This window comes from Seriola aureovittata, chromosome 2, assembly GCF_021018895.1.
Source record: "Seriola aureovittata isolate HTS-2021-v1 ecotype China chromosome 2, ASM2101889v1, whole genome shotgun sequence".
Classification (NCBI taxonomy): domain Eukaryota; kingdom Metazoa; phylum Chordata; class Actinopteri; order Carangiformes; family Carangidae; genus Seriola; species Seriola aureovittata.
Genome location: NC_079365.1, coordinates 19,878,893 through 19,903,979, shown reverse-complemented (window position 1 = coordinate 19,903,979; position 25,087 = coordinate 19,878,893). Strand labels below are relative to the sequence as shown.

The window sequence follows — 25,087 nt, the reverse complement described above, 5'->3', positions numbered from 1 at the left end:
TTCAATAACCAGTTGGGGAAAGCAAAAATATATATTTTATTGAACTCTAAAGGACAAGTGGAGGGTTTTTAACAAAATAAAAGTCATGTACATATATTGTCATACAAGCATCAATGACAACTATTCTTGGCCGAGAAACAGATGGAACATGAATGGCTATAATCCACACACACAAATAAAAACACTCCAACTTAAGTCACCTTGAAGAATCAACACTGGCCAGAAGACTAAAATCAGAGGCAGAACACATTTATAAAGACAGATCTGAGTCATAAGGCATGCCTGCCATGAAATACAGAAACTGATTGGTTGATGTAGGAAACCCATGCACAAAACCCCTCCTCACAGATAAACTATTTTGCAAACTGCAAGTGGTTAGCCGTCATTAGCCCCCTTTCATTAGCTGGCGTGTGGTCTCTCATATGTCAAGAGGGTAAAATAAGCCACAGCATAGATGTGGCTGGAAGTCATTCTTAAATCAGCACCCGTGATACTCGCATATAATGCAATATGTTAGATACTATTTTCTTTGACCACAACCAAAATCGCAAAGGAAGTTCAGAAATCAGGCAACAGGGTGACTCAAAAGATCAGTCTATCACATGAGCTGTGACTATCTACAAGGAAAAGGTCACTTTAGTAAAACTATTTTCAAGTAATTTCAGTTAGCAGAAAGAGGAAGCGATGGCTTTGCTGAAAAATCACTAACCAAAGAAAACAAACATGACAAGGCTTATTACTTTAGCTTTTAGATACAAAAAAAAAAAAACCTTAAGATTATTTTTCCAAAATCCTTTCTGTTACATTGGTGCTATCTAATAAAGGCAATGATGATGGCAATGACAAGAGAAAATATCACAGCAAAATAACACAGTACTGTATAAGAAATAGAGAAGTGAGGCTACATAGTTTGATGGCAGTAATGTTGAACACGGCACACTGAAAAATAATGTGGAAGGTTTGGCTAAATCTAAGCCTTTGTGAGAACAGTTAAGTGTAACTAGCACAAAAATATCAGAAACAAAGAGACTCAAGAATAAAGACATAATAAGGTTTTAAAGTGCTCTAAATGACATGCACACTGTTCTTTCATAAAAGTCATATGGCTAAGAAGGCACAATTGTTTCTTGCATTTAAGTATAACATTTGTGTTAATTGCAGAATATGTGAATGTTTGGTTGCAATAAAAGTAATGAATCTCCTTTGGTTATTGATTCAAAGCTGCCGATGCATTTTAGCTCAGTAACACCTGCACAGCTGTAAGATGGGCAAATGAAAACAATGAATAAAAAAAAGAAAAGAAAAAAAAACATAAAACAACAAATGAACAAGTGAACTTTCCCTGTGTGCCACCAGGCTTACTTTGTTGAATTGAAATTATGAATGTTCCCTTTTGCTGGGGGGTTAAAAGAAGACCCTAATACCCTCTGAATATCGGTAGTCAACTGACAATCATAAAGCCTCCAGTGAGAAGTAATACATATTTTGGACTTGATTTTACCCCAATTAAGATGTATAACACATGAAGCATTACACACTTTCCTGGGAAAGTACATGAAAAACAAAGTTCGAAGCACTTTACTGGTCTGAAGTAAACTGGAAAGTGAGCAATTAAATTATGGCCACGGACACTGACAACTCCTCCAAAATTTGACCACTGAGTAAGACGACAATCATTGCAGATGGTGAATTAAAGAGGTCAAGCAGGTTCAGCCAGTGCACTGTATAGACAAGGACTAGGAGGGAGATGTTGAGGCATGTTCAGTAGCCTGATGACAATCACTTTATCTACTCTTTAAAATCCGACTCAGTGGTTTTATGGTTAATTCACCAAGATGACTATGATGGAGCCATTAAGAAATATAAAAACAAAAAGTAATCTCACCTCTTGTATAAGTCCATGCAATACGAGTCAAGAGGTATCAACATTTTTCACGTGGTAACTCTTCAACAGCACTTCAACAACTACATATGTGTAGTTAAATTTCCATGTTTAACCACTGAAACACATGAATCAAGACGCACAGGAAGAACTCTCATATTGATTCAGATCACACATTTCCAGTTCTGCAGCATGTTTAAAGTGGCTGAGAGTGTGGCACTGTGGTTCATTATCCAGTCTATGGTGCAACATAATCTGGGTTGAATGCAGGCTGGTTATGGTAGTCTGTGTGTGCGGGCGGAGCGTTGGGCTGTGGCTGGACGGGAGGCTGTATAGGGTACGCTGGCTGGCCGGGGCTGAACGCAGCCTGGCTGTAAGGCATCTGTTTGGGAGGGTAGGCGGGACCGGCTGGACACAGAAAGAAAACATGGTAAGAGGATGAAAGGGTTGAAAATGCTTAGACAGTAACCACAACTTCAGTTTTGTCAAGCAGAGTAACCATAAATGGATCATTTCCTATTTCACAAAATCCGGACATGACACAAGTGTATACCGGCAGCAGTTATACCACCTCCGCTTCCGATTGCAGCCATTTTGAAGCTCCCAAATTGTATTTTCACTGTAATGTGTCATTACCTTATGTTAAAGGGTGCTTTTCTATGGCATGCTGTGTGTTTCTAAAATAACACTATGCAATCATCAACTTTGTGTAATGATAATGTTACTCCTAAAAGATTTTCATCCCTGTCAGTTCCCCACAGCTCTGTGTGAGAAACACAGCCCTCTTAAAGTCGTGTATGAAGTACACAGACAGCTCTTATATATAAACGGTTATAATAGATAATATTATAGACGGAGACATTGTGTTCCAGAATGTAAGATTCTGCCCGTTAGCCTAGCAGCTAAATCACCCTCTGAAGAAGAGTTGTTTTGGGTGGAGGACAACACATTTTACCAATCAAGAGTTTCAATGTGTAATTCCACAGATGCATTCAGGTTGAAGAAGACTTTGCATTAAAACAGATATTAATTCATTTGTCCATTTTGCTCGATTTGCCCGTTTGCTTGATGAAAAATGTTAACCTTCATTCTCATTTTCAATGGCTACTTTTTATTTTTGTGTTTTTAACCACGTTTTTGCTCTCAATATTAATACTGGTGGTCAAGTTGTCCTTGATTGGACAACAAGCTTTTATCCCCATGACACCTGTAATATTTTCACCCTTTGTAACACTCACTGGCTTCCTGATATGTTGGAGGTGGTCCTGGTGTGAACAGTTGTCCCGAGTAAGGCATCGTGGGCATGGGCTGAGCTCCGTAGCCCTGAGGCATGGGCTGGGTTCCATATCCTGGCTGCGTTGGTATGGGCTGGTAGGGCGAATACTGGGCCCCCTGGTAGGAATGAGGCTGACTGGGCATTGAAGTCGACTGCTGGGGGTACGGCTGAGGAGAAGTGGTGACCACTGTTGTGTGGGTGGTTGTTGCTACCACAGCTGAAGCCAAAAACACAACACAGAAAGAGATGAGAAATACATTTAATATGGACTAGCTAGGCAATTTCGGATGAAGTGGGAGGAGTACGGCTATGGGAGGCGTTGTTCAGCAATAATTTAAAAGCTAAGATCACCGAGACTGACAGAAAATTGCCCCCAAATATATGCTAAACACTGAGTGTTATGTCCGCGGAGGAAATGCTTCAAAATCACTCTAAACAATGTCCTCTGACTGTCCAGCTGCCAAAATCCAGACCAGAGAAGAGGTTATAAAAATGTTTGTTCATTCATCTGAGCTTTACCTGCAACAGTGTGTCCTTTATGGACGTTGTTTTGGAAATTCTGTTAGAAAAGTGAAAATTAAAAAAAAAATGTATTTATGATTCTGAGGCAAGATTTATGGTTGTTTATTTGCAATTGACATTGGAGACCAGATGTTCAGAAAATATTAGTGACACTGAATCTAAAAATAACATCTGTTCAGACATTTGACTTTGATTTATGACAGACACAGACTACTCACACAGTATCTTTCCCTCCTCTGTGCTAAGTTTTTCAGCTTGGAAACCTCTGCTTTAGTGCATTAGCAATACAAAGATTTACACTGCTTCGCATTTATTTTTTTTACCACCACTGTTAGGGAGAGCATGTTACTTATTAATTGACACAAATGTAGATAAATACAGAACCAAGCCCTCACCCTTACGGGGAAACTGAAATTGAAAGACGGCAAAAAAAACCTGAGGGAAGACAGATGTGTGCGTGTGCGTGTGTGCGCGTGTGTGGGCATGTCACTCCACCACCATTGTGGGAGTGGGGGAGGCATCATGACCACTTCCTGTAAATGACGTGGGAAGATCTTAAGTTTTCCCTACTGTGGTTGTCATGGAAACAATGAGTCACACGAGGTGGAGCTCTTGCATTCCTGGATGTGATCCCAACATGCATCAGCCCGAGTCAGGGAATCCAAATTCTTGCTTGTGATTTTGCCTACTGCTGCTCTCTGCCAGAGCCTAGTCTACGCATTGGCACAACCTGCGCAAGTGGGCTGAAAGAACCAAACTGACAGGAAGTGCAAGAGTGGGTATTATTACCAACAATGTACGTGCTTGAGTGCCAACACAAACACTCACACACTCACACAACTCGAGTGCTTTTTTCCACTGTGGGGAATTTTTAAGAGAATCATTTAAAGAAGTGAATCAAAGGGTGAACATAAGTGCTATCTAGTTTAATAACTGTGAATAGAAATCTGGCAGCAGGAATAATGGGTTAAGGGCAAGAAGGACTAAAGAGACATAAACTGCAACGAAATCTACCCTGTTGTAACGGAGAGAGCAGTGGACAGAGGCTGTCTGTCACTGATTACAAAGAGCTCAGAAAAAGGCATGGAAATATCACATGGTATACTTACTGCGAGTGGTCAAAGAGTCATCAACTAGACTGACAATATCAAACACTCAGCCCAATACATATTTGCATCTGTCTGTGTTTTTCCTTCCAACATGCTGGTCTTGACCAAGCACAGGGGATCCCATCCAAGACCCGCCACAGATTCAATCTAAAGTGGCTTGTACGAGCGATCTAAGAGAATCTGTAATTTTCTCTCTCTCGTATTTTCTTTTAGATACAAGTGAAATTCACAAGTAGTCCAGACCTGTCGTACTAATCCTGTACGGACAGTCTGCCTTTCTTCAAAGGAGGAAAACACGCTCATTTGACCTGAAATCATAGCGCCTTAATCTGACTGAATTTGGACTTTAAATATGATTCCAATATTAACTAAAATAAAACATAACTTAGACAGACTTGATGCAAAATTTATATTCTGTTCATCAAATTAACATGTTGTGCAATGTCATCCTCTGTTGCACCTGCCTATAATATTTGTTATTTGTATTTCATATGAAGTGAGATCTCTTTATCTCTGTTACAGTATGCCACTGATCTGATGACATGTCGTGGATAAGAGTACTAATAGTTTCTTACTGTTTTGGGTAATCTAACACCTCCAAGGAAATTGCTAAACTTGTCATGTTTTTGACTCCTGATTTCCGAAAGCAGGACTTGGAGCTCCGCAGTGTGAAGTACTTCTTTTTACTCTTTGGTAATATTTTTGTGACAGAAACACAGGGGATGGAACGGGTGGACTCCTATGGGAATTTAAAGGACACTGGTTATGTAAATGATGACAACCCCTCATGAGCGGGTGACATTCATCAGGTTGAAACACGCGATCTACAAAAACTTTGTCCAGTTAAGGGGGTTTGGTGAATCTGACTTGGACTCCTACTCTGACACCTCACAGAAAGTAGTGAGGTTTAGGATACTAAAAATGTTCACGCATGAGGGTCACTGTCTTAGTTCATTACTCAACCTCTTAGTAGTGAAAGAAATTTGGTAGACCGAGACAAAATGAAGACTTGAACTCTAGATCAGCATGTGATGTAGATGAAACTGTGAAAGGCAGAAGCCTGGTTGCAAACCATGTGAGTGTTTCTAACGTCATAAAACTAAGCCCACTTCCTGGAGATGTTCAACTAACCTGTCTGATTCTGACGTCTTGTCTCAAAAACGAAAGAGTCTTGTGGGAACACGATAGCTGTTCTAAAGCAGGAGTGGTCACAGCCAAGAAGCAGTTAAAGCTTAATGTCTGCTGCTCAGACGCCACACCTAAACACCTCCACATAGGACAACAAGGACACTAACCAAAATTCTGGTGGAAAATTAAAATAGAGACTGTCTGAAGTACCCATGTCAGAGACAGCAGACAAGCACACCACAGCTCATGTTTACACCTCTAAAACTGTTTACGATGATTCTAATGATGATTCTAATGAAAACTATATAAAGATGGGTGTTACTGTAATTTAAGTGATGTAAATATAGCCGTATATAGTACTTACAGATTAATATAAGTTGTATTATCATTTAAAGGATAGGGATAGTGACAACAAATTCCATGAAAAGACTAAAGCCAACAATGTGTTAGTTCTCCTCTCAAAACTTTCCAACTTCCCCACCCTGTCTGTGGCATTCAGCCACAAGCCCACTGGCCTTTACTGTAGATATAATCCTTTCAAAAAACAAACAAACTGGTAAGACATGTATATTTCTATTTTTAAAAAAGTCAAATAATTTCTTCAAATAGCTGGGCACTGTAGTTTTAAGGAAATTGTTTTTAAACAGGAGTAAATTGTAAATTTTTGGGGGACTATTTTCAGACGTGGTTTGGTGCACTAGTGAGTATTTATGACAGAAGGACAGTGTATGTGGGATCATTTCAAAATAAACTACAGAACCCATGTTCATTGTAACAAAAGAACATGTCACTCTGTGAATGTTGTTTATTAATGTGTTATGTGTCTGGCAACACAGGCAACAATTTTTAGTAGGATCAATTCATTGCTGGTTTTGGTCTTTTCATGGGATTTGTTGACAAAATACAGACTATCACCAGACTATCCTTTAATAAAGACAATCTGATCAGAACTTTAAAGACCCATAAACCCTGCTTTTTAAGCATCGTAAAGCTGGCGTTTACATTTACAGAACATTTATTCAATCATATCTATGCTCTTACTCATAGCATTGCAAATATACAGGCCCTGACTCGTAACACAGCAGAAAAAAGCATTCAAGTTTGGTCTGAATTCAAACAACAACCCTCTCTGACGACTACACTGCAACATTAACCTGTGGGATACACTGCTCACCACAAAAGCCAAGTGAAACTTTGCACAGCATATCAAATGATGACAAACACAAATATCAAATGAAGAATTTCACCGCGCTGAACTTAAATGAATGAAGTACTTCTTTGTAACTGATATCAGTGCCACGTATCCTTTGCATATCATTGTGATTTTGGAAGCATTAGCTCATTTGTACTCCATTTCCTGTAGTCTGCGTTGTTATTAAGACCAAGCAACTGCAGTAATGAAAGTCATGCGGTGGGTGGGCCAACAGTCCTGAAATGATGAGTCCCCTCATGTTCTGCTTTGCAAACTAGACAGACAAACACTCCAACACACTGGAAACCAAGAGTTTGACTTCTTTTAAACAGAGGAAAACAATCAGACAGTACATGCATATGTAGGTAGAGAAGGTCTCAACAGCCAGACAGCAACTCAAAAACATGTTGCTTGTGTGCAGGAAACCTGCACATGAGCAGCGACATGTTGCAGAGGCAGCAGCACATGGCTACAAGCTGTCAATATATGACTTACTGCTTTAGCTATTAACTACCTGTTTACATAATTATGTTTTGGTACCTGGGTCATTTGTCACTCTTTGTCTGACAAAGCACCAGCTAATGAGGATATCTCCATCCAAACGACTGAACGTGTGTCTGTGGATCATATCTCTATGAGTCAGGAGGTGACAATAGTGATAAAATCTTCTAGCATCTGTAATTTTATATTGTGATATCAAGGTATATCTTGTAATAGTGACGTTCTGGTAAATCAATCGGAAAACTGGATGAAATAAATAGATGTTTGTTTTGTGGTATTCCAGTAAATTAGATGCCTTTCAGATCAAGTTACTTCCTTACATTTCCCCTATACATCTTCTATATAAGTTTATTTTTAGCTTAAACACCTGCTCCTATTTGTGTTAACTTGCTGATTAGGTAGATCCAGGATGTAGACTTAACAGGATTTGGCTAAACTTTGGTAAACAATACAACCGGAGATAGTGAAAGGATAGATACAGTATCAACTGTATGATAAAATCTATAACGGTAGACAACATTTATATCATCTTCTGGTATATATTGTCATTTCTCATAACCCCATGAATGATAAGTAACTCATGCCACCTTATTATTAAAAAAGCTGAACTACCCCTTCAAGATCTTTTTTGTAACCCGGTAGTTACTTTAGCAGCAACATTGGACTGCACTCACTGCACCAAAATTACATCTTTCTTACATCCCTCTACAGAAGTGGAATACGTTTCATCATAAGTGGAAATTTGAGGGGATTTCTGGTGTTTACAATATGGCTACTAAACAGTAAGACTATTGAGAAAAATTCCAAACAAAATGAGGCATCAGTGCCTAACTGATACAAAAATGTTTGTGTAGACCTATGTACCAAAAAAAAAAAAAAAAAATCAGACCACTAACCATTCTGAGCTTCTGAAACATTGGCTATTGTAAATTTCAAGGTAGCTGAACTCTTGGCCAAAGAGCTGCCAGTTTTAAATCTAAAAGCATCATCAACAGCCACAGTCAGCAAAATTGTTTATGAAGGGGTACTTACGTCGTGGCTTGCAGCACGCCTTGTACAGGCAGCAGCAGGGACAGACACAGCAGCAGATGAAGATGAGCACGATGACGACAAGAAAACTTATACTCAGGACGATGGGCAAGGGGTTGATATGATGGTAAGTACTAGAAAAAGTACTAAAGGAAAACAAAGACAAAATGAATTAATTAAAAATATTTATGTTGCCATTCGTGTGTATAGAATAATATAACAGCTGAATGATGTCAATCCTACATCAGGCACATAAGCTACAAAAGCTGGTATTTTATGAATCCGTAAGTGAAAGTCTTTTGTTGCAAGTTTTAGCTGGTTCACACTGTTGCTTCATGCTGGTGGTCGTGCACAGGAAGACACTACTTCCTGTTTCTTTACTCTAAGTTTTGTGAATAATGGGCTGCAACCACATCTCTACTGTGATTACACGGGAAAAAGGAGAGAGAACACACACAACAATGTGAACTGAAGTAAGAGGCAACTCCTCAACTAGTACAGAGTAAAACAGAAGAGAATACCAATCATCTTGCTCATCCTCAGTAAGCTCCAGGTATTTTCTTTCACAGCAGTATCTGTTCTGGCAGGAACCACAGCAATATCTCGGGAAGCAATATTGCGATGAAATGTAGGTGTTGGTTATATCTGTGTAGGACTTACAGTAATTGTCCTCTGCTGTAACAGAGCAGAGATAAAAAAGCAGAGACAGGCAGGAAAAGTGAAACATGAAAAGTGATTTAATTCAGAGACAGGTAAAATAGGAGTAGCGCACACATATCCCTGAACCCACTTACAAAAAAGGCATCACTGGTAATTCTGGAATATATTATCTTGTCTAAGACACTCTAATAAAGCTGAAACAATTAACGGATTTGTTGATGGATAGAAAATTAGTTTTAAAATTGACTAATTGTTTCAATAATTTTTCAAGCAAAAATGCTAAATATTCTTTACTTCCATCTCCTCCAATGTGAGGATTTGCTGCTTTTCTTAATAATATATGTTAATGACCTGAATATCTTGGAGTTTTGGACTGTTGTTTGGACAAAAAAAAAAGACAAATATGTTGCTGGGCTCTGTTCAGTTATAATGTGCATTTACACTCAGCTCAACACCCACAAAATAACTAAATCATACATATGTCTTTGTTGAAACTGTTTTAGAGAAGCGTTGGTTCACCTTTATGGTAATTTGCAGTAATTTGTAGTTAGTGGTGCCGTTTAACTGCATTGCATTATACAGAGAGGTCACTTTGTTCAACCTTATATACACTCAGTCGCCAGTTTATATGGTACACCTATCTAAAATCAATTAAAAAAAAAATCTAAGCTACATTCGTGAAGATTATAATGTTGTTGTAATGTTGTAATGTAATGTTTTAGACACGTTTAGAGAGGTGCTGATTCAGCTTTATGGTTATTTCGGGGGCTGTAGTTTGAGGTGCTGTTGAATTATGTTGCGTGCTCGTGTTCTGTCCAACCACATTTATATCAACGAAGGTGGAGTACATAACAGAGACACCTCTCAATACAATACCATACAAGTCAACACTAATTACGATTTAAATAACATTTGAACATTATACCTTTCATGAGGGCAGTGTTTATTTCATGGCTACATTATACTGTATAGACAACGGATTTTTAAATGGAAATTCTTAAGACAGCCTTATTTTTATTTAAAATGATCAGAGTATAGTGGACTAAAGCTACAAGAATAGACATTAAATACCCAAGCACTGGGTAGGGTGGGTAGTCAGCTGACTCCCTAAACGTTAAATTCGTCAGTGTGTATTTTGGTGTTTACTTTCTCGACCAATGTTGACCAACAAATACTACAAATAAAGAGACCGGATTCAGTTGATTTCCCATTAGTCTGTTGAGACAAAGTAATGTTAAAATAATAATAACCCGGCTCTCAGTGGCCGACCTAACGTCACTGACATCGCCCTGAGTTTAGCCCGGTTTGTATCTAACCCTACATGTCGACCCGAGCTAACTGTTAAAATACGCAGTTCACAAAACAACGCCTAAAAGAATGTGAGAAACGATGTGAATAGGCCAGTTTACAGTTTCAAAATCAAACTCACCAGATACAGAAGGGGCCAGAGCCACACATAAAACCAAGACAACAACACTGCACAGGCCGGACGCCATGGCTACCTCGAGATTCCCGGATTCAGGGCAGAAAATGGGAATATACTCCGACTGCTAGTAAGAGGAAGTCTGGTCTGATATGTTCGGATGGTCCGCTGCTGTCATTACCCGATTTGCGTCACGCATGCGCGAGCATTTTCGCACATGCGTAGAGCAAATCGAGTTTCCGGTGTTATGGCGGAGTCTGTTACGCCGTTTTTATGTGTTTCCCCTAACCCTAACGTTGTACCCTTATGACCCTTGTCCTAATCCTTACCACCGAAGGGGACGCTGTAATGGGAGGGCAAGACTATCTTGACACACGGATCGGGCAACTATAGCTGCAAAGTTCGTCTACACTATCTGTAGACACTAATATTTAGAAAAATCTACCTCCATACTTGTCCCTCTTGCTCCTCACCTACTTTCTCCACAAGTTTTCACATCTCATTTCCTTTTCTCTCCTTCATTCTTTTCCTCCCTATCTCTTTCATTCCTCCATTTCTACTCTCTTCTTCACTCATCAAATCCAGACTTCTTCAGTCCTCTTCTCACCCGTTCTCCACTCCTCTCTTCCTGGTTCTTTATTACATGTTTTCCTCCTCTCTGCTCTTAACTTTAGCTTTTCACTCCCTTCTCACTCCACTCATCATCTCTTATTTTATTCCTGCTTCCTCTCCTGGTCTTGCACCCCTGCCACATAAAAGTAAGACACTCGAGTTTGGATTAAAAAAAAAAAAACCTGAAAAGATTTTTTAAAAAGAAAAAAAAAGTTAAATAATCAAGTCTATACATTATAAGATTTCGTAGTATGTTAAATTTATCTGTATCTGGATTGGTTGCTGTTTTCAGTCTGAGAAGGCTATTCTGGTATATTAAAACAAACTACAACATGCCTCATCAAGCTACAGGTAAACTCTTACAGCAAACAGTGCCAATGCTTAAAGAGATCTGTAGAGGGCAGCAAAACACCATGGCTGTCCATGCAAAGGAAGTAACTTTGTGCCAAGGTCTGCAGGACACAAGACTCCATAAACACATTCAGATGTCACAGAAATTGATTTTATAAATCAATTATGCAGACTAAGTTATTTGCTTCTTTCTTTGAGAAGACAATTTAGCATTTTTTTCAATTAGGAAGCCAAGTTTATTGATCTGTTATTTATGTGTTTGTTTGCTACAGTTGCTAAATATAAGCTTTGCTTATATTTGCCTATTGCCTGTGAATTGAGGTCATTTTGGTCAGGAGTGAGTGGTGCTGTTCGGTTATACTTAGTGAAGTTAAATTTTTTTGTATCCGATATTTATATGTAAGTGTTAATGCATTCTGAATATAATTTCAAATTTGACTAAAATGTTTGAGACACACAGGTTGGAAATCAACACTGTGCCTCAAGTGGATACCTCCTTTATAATTAGTTTTCAAATGGTCTTCAGCAATTACCCATGCAAACACACACACATATACATAGATTATGTTTTCTCATCTATCCAGCAGACTTAACATACAGTCACTCAACACACATGTATACATCTATGTTCAAGAACCTGTTCAGGGTCGATGTCTCCTTTTCAACACCAGAGGTCACAAGTGTGCAGAAGATCTCTACTCCAGGGCATCAAGTAATCTTTTCAAGTCCTCATCTAAAGTAAGAATTCATGTAGATAGATCCATTCAAAGACACTAGATTGTGATAAAAGTTGGACATATGACAGTTGAAGAAGATCTTGTGAACCCCAACTGTACAGGACCCTCCTGTACAGAACAGATTTAAGGTATTTGACTTGAGTAGGCTACTTTTATGTTGTATATGCATGCTATTTCTACTCTACATCATTTGAGAGTTAAATATTATATACATTTTACTCCACCACATTTAAAGCTTTAGTTACTTTGAAGATTTAGATGTATTCAAAATTTAATTAACAATTAAAACATGGCATATTATCATAGCTTGAGCTACCCAGCAATAAAGTAGTTAAAATTAGCTTCACCTTTACCAATGGTAACATTTAAGTGATGCTTACACATTGATAATTACTAACCAATAAGAAGGTATAGGTAAACTTTACTTAAGTATTTATCTTGTGCAATCAGTGTATATATATATATATACTGAAGACATATTTAAGTGTGTATAAACAGCTTCTAGCTTATCCCGTGAGGACAGACTATTTCATATTATTATAGTGTTCTTTACTATATTGTCATTCATCATCTGCTTATACAGCAGCATCCACTAACGGGAGGAGTTATAGTTGTCAATAAGTGTATTATTAAACACGTTAGCTAAATCTGTTTACAACTTCATTACAGTCTATTGTAAACCATTTATTACGTATCACGAGGGAGAACGGGGGGGGGGGTACTTTTTAAGTGGTACTACTACTTTTACTTCAGTGCTTCTTCCACCTCTGCATATTAAATAAATCATTCACAAACTTAGATTGGGGAAGAGTGTTTGATCACGTGCATAACTCGTATGGCAGCCTGGCATGTCTTGTGACGTAAACGAATAAGATCTCGCGGGACTTCCGTCTGGTATCGTCCATAGTGTTGCTCTTATAAGCGCAAACACGTCCTCGTCCTTTTCGTTCGTCCTCAGTGCAGGATAACGAAGCGCTCATCACCTTCACCGCCTCACAACAAGCATCACAGTATCTGTGCTACTGTTTTCCTGTAAACTACACGACTGATAAAGAGGATTAGACCTTAAAGTTTGCAGTTTTGTAGAGGTAAGTTCTGATTTTCCGCATCGTTTCCTGTTCTGGTTGTAATTTCTGAGCTAATGCTAGCAGCCTAGCCAATGTGAAGACCGGTCAACCGGCTAGAATCACGAGCAGCTGGGCAAAGACTCAGCTTGTCTTAGATTAGGTTTTCCCAAAACGCTTTAACTGTGATATATCATTTTATTAATAATGTTATTTAACGTCAAAGACAGTCAAGTCGTGACTCTTGCTCCCAGAAAGTGTAATAACCGCTAAATCTGTTGACAGTCAAGGCCAACTCAATCGGCTTATGAGCACTTGCAAACTAAACGTGGCTAATATTGTCGAGCTTTTAATAACAGTAGCTCCTGGGTTGCGTCAAAGTCCTCATTTTTATTCCATCGGTAAAATTACACACGTTATTGTTAAAAGGATATTTGATAAGGTCACACACAATCGTTCAGGATACAGTTTTTAGTGTGACACAACTGGAGATTCTCTGTTGCACAAGAGTCGTGGGTTGACTCATTAGAAGAAAAACTCAACACTCAGTGTGATTTTTAAAATTACCATCAAAATAAGTCGTTTAGGTAGGCTGTTGACCATTTTGAAAATAAAATTAGTCACAATTATATAAACACATTTTTTTTCTCTTTTACTGGCTGTCGTCCTTTTTCCCGAGAACTTGAAGTGGAAAAAAGTACGGGAGTGATTACTCTGTCGAGGAATGTGTAAATCTGACTCCAGCTGGGGGTAGGGTTAGCAGGGATAGACGTAAACTATGTACTTTTCGGTTTTACGCAACCAAACTTAATTGTTAAACGCGTATTACTGTGTCACGATGAGACCTCTGTTGCTATAAGCACAACAGTTGATCCAGTCAAAGAAATACACTTGTAAAGTGATGGTTTCGTCGGAAGAAATGTTTCATGAATGTAAGGAACAAAGATGTAGAGCTGCAAGGATTAGTCGATTAATTGGTCAGCCGATCAGTAGAAAATTAATGACAACTAGTTTGATAATGTACTAATCGTTTTAAAAGATTTTCAAGTAAAATAAATTATCTTTCCACTTTCTTCATTTGAGAGCTCACTGAGAACAATTTCTCTACCATTGCATTTCAACAGTTGCATACCTTACATAGAAGGGAAATGACACATTTAATTAAATGTGTGTATTACTGTGTCGAAATGACACTGAAACTATTAGAATGGATTGTTTGCATTTCAGGTAAAAAGGGCAAAAACATTACCACCTTTGTATTTTTGGGTGTACTGTACCTTTAAGACGACAGCCTGCAAAACAGCTCTTTGCTGCACATAGAAAGAAGTACCTAACTGTCCACAGCACATGTTTCAATGAAGTCTCAACTGTCTTCTTCAGATCTCTGGACAATCATCATCACAACTGCTGATTATGGATGTGATTGTGCGTCGATGTCCGTTCCTGACTCGTGTGCCCCAGGCCTTCTTCCAGCAGCCTAAAAAATCTCTGGTAGTGTACGCCCAGCGATGCCCTATCATGATGGAGCTAGCCTCAAAGCCCATGGCCCCTTCAATGGTACGGGCCCTTTGTTCATCCTCCTCCCACCAGAAGACTGAGGACACCATGTCTGCTGTTGAAGGTAGGGGTGATGAACTTTTTAACCTGAATATCTAAATTTACACTGTATCGCCATTACATGAAGTGAAATATCCAAGTTGACTTAAAGACTAAATTATTGCTACATATGATATTGTTTTGGGGTTTTAAGAATTGATATACCTGAGGTCTAAAACTCCTTTTGTCCACTTGCAGGACCCAAACAAGAAGTGGAGACCAAGCTGCCTGCTGGTCACCCTATCCCACCCTCAGGCCAGGCGGTGGCTTCAAAATGCCCTTTCCTGGCTGCTGAGATGGGCCAGAAGAACAGCAGTGTGGTCCGCCAGGTCAGCATGGAGTTCCAAGAGGATGTTCAGGAAGTCCGCACTGTCCAGAAGGGTAAGGGTCGTTTAGAAATTGACCAGCCTATGCTTTTTTTTTTTTGCCCATTATTTTGTACAGAATTTAATGCTATTGTTTTTTCCTCCTTTGGCCCTTTTCAGAAGTGTCCCCTGCCCAGTTGAAGAAACCGTCCTTGGCCAGTACCTCTAAGGGAAGCGGAGGGGAGCCAGCTAATCTAATGAGGACCCTCCTGAAACAGCGACCTAAAATGGTCTCCCACTTGCTGCAGGACAACTTGCCAGGCAGTAGTAAGTTTTATTTTGGTGCTCTGGCAACATATTCAAATGGAAAATTATTGAGATAGAACTGCCACTCTCTCAAACTGTGATCCTACTTGCAACGACTTCACCTTTATTCTGATATTAAGTGGTAATTTAAATATTTTTGAATAAGATGAACTGAAATGATTTCAGGTTAGAAATTGCTTCATCCGTCAACATGCAAGAAGTGTTGAGCCATATTAAGCAAGCTTTGTCTTCCTCTTCTGACAGTGTCCCGCTTCCATTATGATGACTTTTTTGAGAAGAAGATAGAAGAGAAGAAGAGTGACCACACGTACCGCGTGTTTAAGACAGTGAATCGCCTGGCCAACGAGTTCCCCATGGCCGACGACTTCACAGGCTCTCTAGCAGAAAAGAGGGAGGTGTCCGTGTGGTGCAGCAACGACTACCTAGGCATGAGTCGACACCCTCGGGTCGTGCAGTCCATCATGTGAGTATTGAAGGGGCTGTTTGTGTGCGTGGCGTAGGAACAAATACATTTGATTCAGTCCCTTGGGTTCAGATGCGTTGACGAATAAATATTTTTCTTGCATGTTCACTTTCTCCGATTACTTTTTACCTTTCGTCCCACTGGGAGTGCAGAGTTCAGACAGAAAGAAACTGAGAAAGGAAGAGACGGCACGTAATAATTAAATACAACCTGACACCTAGTCTTTTGTTTGTGTGGGTGTAGAGTGTTAGTTGGCCATAAATTACACCTAAACCTCATGGGCCCTGTGTTTTTCTTCTTTTCCTTGCGGCGTGTTTGAGCTTGCCCAGATCTGTGTAGCAGTAACACCTTCAACCAAGGTGTCAGTTACTACTCAGCAGCTTTAATTATTGAAAAATTTCCATTTATTGTAGTCTTACCCTCTCTTAAACTTACATCTGGCATTCAAATGTTTACCATTTTTTCTGTGGGACCTCAGAAAAATAGACAAGGTAAAACTAAATTTGTCCTCTGTTTCCAGGGATACTTTACGAAAACATGGGTCAGGGGCAGGAGGCACCAGGAACATTTCTGGGACCAGTAAATTCCACGTGGAACTGGAACAAGAAATGGCTGACCTCCACAAGAAGGACGCTGCACTGCTTTTCACCTCATGCTTTGTGGCCAATGATTCCACCCTCTTCACCCTAGCCAAGATGCTGCCTGGTATACAAAAGAGTTCTATACATTTACTGTACAATACATTTAACACTAAAGTATATTTTATAGTTAGGCATTTAGTCACTTTAACGTTATTTTTTAACATTTCTTATTCTCACCTGTCTCTCCACTCTGAACTATTTTAGGTTGTGAGATCTACTCTGATGCAGGAAATCACGCCTCAATGATCCAGGGTATCAGGAACAGTGGTGCTAAGAAATTCATTTTCCGCCACAATGACGTGGCCCATCTCCGAGAGCTGCTGCAGAAGGGAGACCCCACCAAACCGAAGATCGTGGCTTTTGAGACCGTCCATTCAATGGATGGTTAGTATAGGATGGTCACCCATCCGTTCATCATTGTTGTGATCAAAATGTCTGGAATCACTGATGTGGCAGTTGTGAGGAATGGGGATTTACTGGTTGGTTTGCAGTGTTTTACCACATGTATTCCTGGAAAGTTGCACTTGCACAAATCCCAGCATTTGATCAAATTGAGCTATTTGAATGTTGTCTAGCAAACGAAGCATAGGTTATTGGTGCAAGGCCAGAGTAAAATGACCAAGTTTGTGCTTGCACTTTTCTCTCTGTAACACAGGTGCTGTGTGTCCACTGGAGGAGATGTGCGATGTTGCCCACGAGTTTGGGGCCATCACCTTCGTCGATGAGGTTCACGCTGTGGGCCTCTATGGCGCCAGAGGAGGGGGCATCGGAGACAGGGATGGTGTTATGCACAAGATGGATATCATCTCAGGGACACTAGGTCAGCATGAAATCCCTACTCACTACTGTTCAATATTATATGAGCTATTTTGACTTTCAAGCCAGACTTAAATGTTCTTGAACCATTACTACTTCTATCACTGAACTGATCTTTTCATTTTTATTTTGTTGTATTCTTTATTTATTAAACAAAAAACTGCTCTCAGAAATTAGGAATCTGGTTGTTGTCTGATTTGTTGTTGTACTCAGGATCAGGCCTCAGCTGTGTCACAAATACGCCAGTGGGCTTAAAGAAGCTGGGGCAGCTCTGTTGTTGCTAGGAGACTCTGGGCTCTTGTTGCGCTCTTATTGAATTACGCTCTGTGTGTGTCGCTGTCAAGCTGAAGGGACAATTATTTCTAACTCGGAGCTCTACAGCTCTTGTACTCCTGCAGCTGCCATTTCAGAAAGATCTAGTTTGAGATTAGCGTGGGAAGATTTTGCATAGACCTCTAAAGGGACTTTTTAAACAAGAATCTTGGTTTAAGGGATCCAAAATGATGTCTCTGGTGCTGTTGCATCAAATAATATGAGAGGATAACCATCTGTATGTCATGTCCTCTTCCAGGCAAGGCTTTCGGTTGTGTGGGCGGCTACATTGCAAGTACTTCTGCCTTGGTGGACACAGTGCGTTCCTACGCTGCCGGTTTCATCTTCACCACCTCTCTGCCACCGATGCTGTTAGCTGGAGCCAGGCAGTCCATCCAGGTTCTCAAAGGGGAAGAGGGCCGCACACTGAGACGTAAACACCAGCGCAACGTCAAGCTGCTCAGACAGATGTTGATGGACTCGGGGCTGCCTGTGGTGCACTGCCCCAGCCACATCATCCCCCTCCGGGTAATTTATGGCCTACTGCCATTCAAACAGACACAGTGATACACACAGCCACATTACAACTAAAACCTAACTAAGAGGTTCTTAGTCTGTCTCCCCAATGGCTCCTTCCTAATCATCATGTGTGTCTTATGTTGTTTTTAGGTGTCAGACGCAGAGAAAAATACTGAGGTTTGTGACATCATGATGAGTCGCCACAACATCTACGTACAGGCCATTAACTACCCCACCGTTGCCAGGGGAGAAGAGCTCCTGCGTATCGCTCCAACACCCCACCACACCCCTGAGATGATGAAATACTTTGTTGGTAAGATGATGTAATTGTCCTGTTGATGTGACAGTGCATTCATTGAAATTGTAATTTAACCCTGTCGGACCAAGTATTTAAACTTATTTGATCAAACAGCTCAAGGTGGTTAAACTATGGACTGATTTTAATCAGTATACATGTCATAATTACCTCATGCTTTCACTGTTCTTTGAAAGATTAAAGTCAAACTCCTGACCTCCCCTCTGCTCTGTTTTCCCTCTTCAGAGAGGCTGGTGCACACATGGAAGGAGGTGGGCCTGGAGCTGAAGCCCCACTCCTCAGCAGAGTGTACCTTCTGTCAGCAGCCGCTGCACTTCGAGCTGATGAGCGAACGAGAAAAGTCTTACTTCAGCGGCCTCAGCCACCCTATCTCAGCCTGTGCATAACACTACCCATCACTGCAGGCTCGAGACGGCACATACACACACCCATTCCCCTGTCACTGTCATGGAATGTATTAATTATCTTTGATAAGTCCTTGTACACATTATTTAAAATCTTCTATGTTCAGATGTTCTATATGCTCCAAATAAAATATTGGATGGAAAGTAAGTCTGTGTTCGTGTGGTATTTTTTTTTTTCAAAATTTAAGAAGCAAACAATAGTCTCGCAGATTTCATAAGGAACCATGAAAAAGAAGGGAAATGCATCGCAAATGAAATGCATGTAAAGTGTATATATTCAGACTTTCATTAAGCACTTTAGATTATTTTTGTGTGCACCAGTTTTCCTATGGAAGGCCATCTAAGGCTACATAGATGATGTGCTTACATTCTCTGAACTGGGCAAATGATGCCATGACTGAATCCTATCACAAGAAGGCAGAAAAGTGACATAATTACGTTATTACACTTCTGATACTGACAAGAAGTCCACCTAGTTTTGTAAGGCTACAAAAATGGGTCACCACAATTGGATTGGCTCAAAAGATGAAAAGGCTGAACCGTTGTCGTGCTGATGGTGGCATTAGTAACCTTATTATTTTGATCCACTGGCCTACTTGTGTTTTTTAGGACATTGAAAAAGATTGTTTTCCTGTTTGGCACTGACGAAACACCTTAAGGAAGCAATAGCAACTCTGCTATTTAGAACATAAAACATTTTCTCCTCATAAAATGCAACAGATTGTACATTGTCCTATTTTATCGGGTGACCTTTTGCACTGAGGCAGACCTGCTAACCCACTGTCCTGTAATTTCAGATGGGGATGACACAAATGTAGCTATGACACCTGAGATGACCTAGATCCACAAAATAAAGGAGGGCGCAATGGTCACAACAGCGCAAGCACACATCCTCCAGATCCACCTGAGAAGGCATCACAGATGGCTCATGTTTACTGTTGACTGTGGTTACAGGGACATGAACACCAGGCCAGCATCACTTTCAGGCACAAAGACAAGCAAATGTGATTGTTTGGATCACCCTTTTATCAGCTCGTATTGATCCAAAGTTACTGTAATTTAATCACAATCTTGCACAGTGTCCAGGTGTTGTAAAAGCCACTGTTGCCTCATAAGAGACAGAACTAAAATGAAAATGGAAGTGAGAAAATATTTTTAGCTGTTGCAAAGAATTGATGTTGCCACTGGTTTATGCAAGTAAGGATACTTCCTCTTTTGAGTTGACTCTTCATTAAACTATGAACTGTCTGTAACATCAACACACATTTATAAGATTTCATATCATGGTATACGTACGTTTAAGATTGATATTAGTCCTCAACTGTTCAATATATTAAAGATTTTAATATATTAACTTTAGTATTTTAATGAAGCAGTGGGTTTTCATGCATTCTTACCAGAGAAAGCAAAACATACTTCATGTGATGAGCAGCCAAATACTGATCATGATTGAATTGTGTTTGTCTCTATTTCTACTTGAGCTATCAGAGGAGATCATTAGCATAAATAGGGTATCAGTTCTGCTGTAACCTCATCCTGTGGTTACAGATGTTTGCCCTCTTCTTCACTGTGTCTGCTTAAGAATATCTGCGGTGCAACTTTGCAATAAACAGTTTGGTTCTCTACATTGAGAGGAGAGAGCTTTTAGAGCAGGAGACACTAGAACATTCTGGTTCTCTACATGGAATTTTGTGCAACTTTACATTATGTGAGTATATGATTATAAGTATTGATAGTAATGTACTTTGTAATTTGTGTTAATATCGTAGCCGATCCGCTCATGTTGCTGTTGTAATTTTGAATTGTAGCAGTATTAGTATTACTATTGTAGAAGGATTAGGAGTGTGTAGGGTAAAGTAGCACTAACACAGTATCTTCTGGCTAATTGACTCCTCAGCTATTTTTATACCCTCAACTACGTGACTCACACCCCCCCAACCCCACCCCCTCTACACGCACGCACAAACACACACACACACACACACACACACACACACACACACACACAGATAGATACACAAAAATAAACTCACGTGTACAAATGCCTGTATTCCAAGATTCAACTGTTTTAGTTGTCATATGCATATATATATATATATATATATATATATATATATATATATATATATATATATATATATATATATATATAATATTATATTATTATGTTATTAAAATTATTATTAGAAAAAAAAATGTATTACAAGGCCTATCCTAATCCTACAGCTCTGGTTCTGCACTTTGGCCTACAAGTCCTGAATCCCCACTTAAATTAGCAAAAACACTTCAAACAAGAAGTGGAGGGGAAAAAATGCTCCCTCATTTGGCGTCAATGATGGCGGCGGACAGAATTATCTTGCATGTCTGTCTACAGCACATGATTCCCCATATATTTTCAGGCGCATCAAATCAGTCAGTCACATCTTGTTGCCTGTTTGAAACCACAATTACAATCAACTAATTTATATGTATTCTTCCTTTATTGTGTGTATTCTGTTCATGTCCACACGAACAGTGCATGAACTTGATTGAACTTATTTTCCCACAGCATAATATCACTAATAGGAAATCTCAGACCCTGACCCTTGGTGAGTGTGTGGTGTTCCAGTACACTGTGCACTCTGTTCTGTCCGTCACTAATCTGAGTGTCGTCTCAGTCACTGTTTGATGTTGTCGTCATTGTTTCATTATAGTTCATTTAATTGATCTGTGATGTTAGGGCATCTTTGTCACTGTTGTGTATGGTTTATTGACTCATTAAACTGACCAGCATTTTTGTGCTTTTGTGAGATTTGTTTACTTCGTGTGTGATATCCCTGACCCCACCAGCTAGCTCTATGTGCTTCACCCTTATCCACCATTTCCATGACTACTGATTCCTGCATGGCTGCCAAACTCTCAGGGTCCAGACAAAAGCAAAGAGCAATGAAACTTGCAGCAGGCTCACAGCTGAGGTTAGAAAGTGTCAGATACTTCTAACATTCAATGGTTTGGCTTATCTGCCTGGTAACAACGCTGAATCGCACTTTGGAAACACCACAGTGGGAAACCAGACGTCCATTCACCCAAAAGGACATTCATTATGGTTATAGGAGATATTAAGGATCTGTGACCAAGCTGATTCAACATTTTTTGAGAAATAGTTACAGTTCCTGCTCTGCAACAGTTGTTGCAGAGCAGGAACTGGCCGCTGGTTGAACCAGCGGTAGTGCAATAGACAAAAACAGCATTTTAAAAGGATGACTGTGCTTATCACAGTTGTTCTTTAACTGAGTTGCTAACTAAAGAAGTGTCAACCTCCCTGGCTACGGATAAATCAACCACTCAGCTCGACTGATTGAAAGCTTATGTCTGTCAGAGCTTAACCGCTTTCAGAAAACTCACTTCCTCATTACACAGGGAGCAAAGAGGTACATAGAGACAAACAGGTAATTAACTGGTTAAACAGCCCACTGCATGTCTAAAACATGGATATGCAGATATGTTTTAGTGCACACACACACACGATTACACAGTATTTTTTACTTGTTCATATCCTTGGCATCATGTGTGTGCGTGTGACTGTCTTGTAGAGTATGAAGCTGATTAAAACGGCATTCGATTTCAAAGTTGTAATCATTCCTGTGTTTCCACGGATAGGTCCTCACTGCAGCTGGGTTTTGAAAACAATAGGTCCCTTATTAGGACTGCAATGTCATCTTTCAAAATGAAGTTTCTTTGAAATGTAACATGATCATTTCATAACTCTGTGTTCACCTGGCTCTCAAAGAATTAGAGTAGATACAGGTTGTTACTTTATTGGGGTCAGGTAGTATCATTTCTGCTTTCAATGATTCAAAGAAAGACTTACATTGCATTATCAAAATGGCTGTGGCTGCTGTCTTGATATAATTTTAGCTGAAGGCGTAATGAAAATGTTTTTTTCTTTCCAATCTCATGCTTTGGTTGTCTTTGGCACTGACCTCATTTATCTGCCTTACTGAAGCCATCAGGGTCCAGATAACTGGAGGTCCTTGGGGCCTCTAGGAATGCTACCATGTGACTGTTTCACTGTTTCAGCTGAAAGGTGAGGAGTGCATGTGTCTGCATGACTTGCGTGCTGTCATATGCACATAGAAAGCTGCCTTGAGTATACATTGGGTCTGTGGGCTATGTCATTACTGGGACAAAATTTGTAGAATTAATGTGTTTGCTGTGCAGCAGCTCTTATACTGTGTATTGCATTAATGTCAGTGGAGGCCTATTCAGTTACATTGTATTTATAACTTACTGCCTGTACACTTCAATCAAATGTTTGAATGCTCAATATTGCACACTGATCAATTATAGCAAATCATAATTCAGGACCTGTATATAGAAGCTATAAACTCCATTTATGCTTAAAGTACTCATTATTGCACACTGATTAAGAGTATGTAAGCTGATTTTGATGACATGCATAGTGTGAGTTATTACAAGTAATATGATGCAGGGAAGAAAATGGAGGCCCAGTCAGTCCCATTGTATTTTTAACCCACTGACTGTGTACAGCACAGACTCCATTCTGATTTTAAAATGCTCACTTTTGCACTCTTATCAACTGTACATACGTCATTTTTAATGATCTGTCTTGTTTATGAGTGGTATGATACATTAAAGTCTTTCAGTCCCATTGTATTTATAACACAGTGCCTGTATACAGTACAAAATGATCACCTCTGCACACTGATCAGCCATGAATACGTTTTTTGATGACATGCACAGTTATGAGATATATACCTTTTTGTAGGCTATAAAATGCTAATGCTAAATTTTTTAAAGCTCCATTCACTCTCCTTGCATCTGTAACTCAGACAAAACATTACGGTCAATCCACTGTCTAACTATCACGTTCTCTAGTTTATTTTCATGTTTGAGCCTTTTTTAGTTGCACTTGTTATTTTGCCAGATAATTCGCTAAATAAATCGCTAGAAAGCAGGCAATAAAGTTGGCAACTTTATCATTAATCTCTGTCACTGACTCCTTCAGATCATACAGTCTAACACAGGCGACCCTGAGTCACACTGGAACACTTAATAATCCCTCCCTGTGTAAATGTATTGACATTGACCACCAAGGACAAGCGGTTATTGCACTGGCTATTGCTCAATTACGTCTGTTGTGGAGAAAAAAAGATCACCATAGACACATCTGTTCTTGCAACACAGCAGCAGAGAATGACAAAAAAAAATCCCCAGAGAACCGTAATTAAGACTTCCCGTGTCAGTTAAAGAAACTAAAAAGACAAGTGAAGTGATTAACTATGGAATTCCCTCCAGGGTTTGACGCAGGTACAACACATGCACGTACTGTGGGTATTGATTCCTTGTGACTATTTTGTTGGATTCATGACAGTGTGAGCAGTTTTTTTTTGTATGCTTGATCACGTTTAGATTTTATACAAATTTTTCTTAAAAGTAAAAGTAAAAAATGCCGACTGTAACACCTCTTCTCACTGTATATTGATTCTTTAAGCTTTGTATCTTTTGCTCATTAATTACTTATTAAACAACTGATGCAAACTTTTTAAGGAAATACTGCTACCGTAAATACAGTCTTTGTTGGGTGCAATATACAGGAAACTACACAGATAAGCTTTGCTTGTTTACTGTGAATGGTATTATGACTGCAGAGGCTTCCTCTTCATGGAACACGAGATTGGAGAGGAATGAAACTACCCTGACAGGGTTGTATGTGGAAAGAAGGACAATTATCACTCTCACCAGTTTACTATAATAAGTGGAGGCTGCCATTATCTGTACAGCTTGTTAGGCCCTATGTGTTCCAATCTTCAAGCATTGAAAGCCTTCTTTAGAGCCTACAGCATGAAGCTGGATAAATAAAATAATGTTGTCTTCTGGGTTTTTAATTCTAAAGAAAAAT

At 39.5% G+C, this 25,087-nt stretch overlaps 2 protein-coding genes across 3 annotated transcripts; one reads left to right on the top strand and one right to left on the bottom strand.

The window, feature by feature from the left end:
* Positions 1 to 17: 17 nt before the first annotated feature.
* Positions 18 to 10,915, bottom strand: LOC130182469 (protein shisa-5-like). 2 transcript variants are annotated; one of them, XM_056397458.1, is made up of 5 exons: positions 10,729 to 10,915; positions 9,161 to 9,311; positions 8,643 to 8,785; positions 3,121 to 3,375; positions 18 to 2,290 (listed from the first exon to the last, which is right to left on the bottom strand). In XM_056397458.1, exons 1-5 carry the CDS (start codon positions 10,793 to 10,795, stop codon positions 2,121 to 2,123), a joined length of 786 nt encoding a protein of 261 aa, XP_056253433.1. In that variant the 5' UTR covers positions 10,796 to 10,915; the 3' UTR covers positions 18 to 2,120. The 2 variants fall into 2 exon arrangements, with proteins under 2 accessions (XP_056253433.1, XP_056253425.1); XM_056397450.1 differs by having other exon boundaries at positions 9,161 to 9,314; positions 10,729 to 10,913.
* Positions 10,916 to 13,350: 2,435 nt separating this feature from the next.
* Positions 13,351 to 19,333, top strand: alas1 (aminolevulinate, delta-, synthase 1). The gene is made up of 11 exons (XM_056363174.1): positions 13,351 to 13,510; positions 14,867 to 15,107; positions 15,281 to 15,463; positions 15,568 to 15,714; positions 15,958 to 16,177; positions 16,698 to 16,882; positions 17,023 to 17,202; positions 17,474 to 17,638; positions 18,206 to 18,474; positions 18,616 to 18,778; positions 19,007 to 19,333. Exons 2-11 carry the CDS (start codon positions 14,900 to 14,902, stop codon positions 19,165 to 19,167), a joined length of 1,881 nt encoding a protein of 626 aa, XP_056219149.1. The 5' UTR covers positions 13,351 to 13,510; positions 14,867 to 14,899; the 3' UTR covers positions 19,168 to 19,333.
* Positions 19,334 to 25,087: the final 5,754 nt, after the last annotated feature.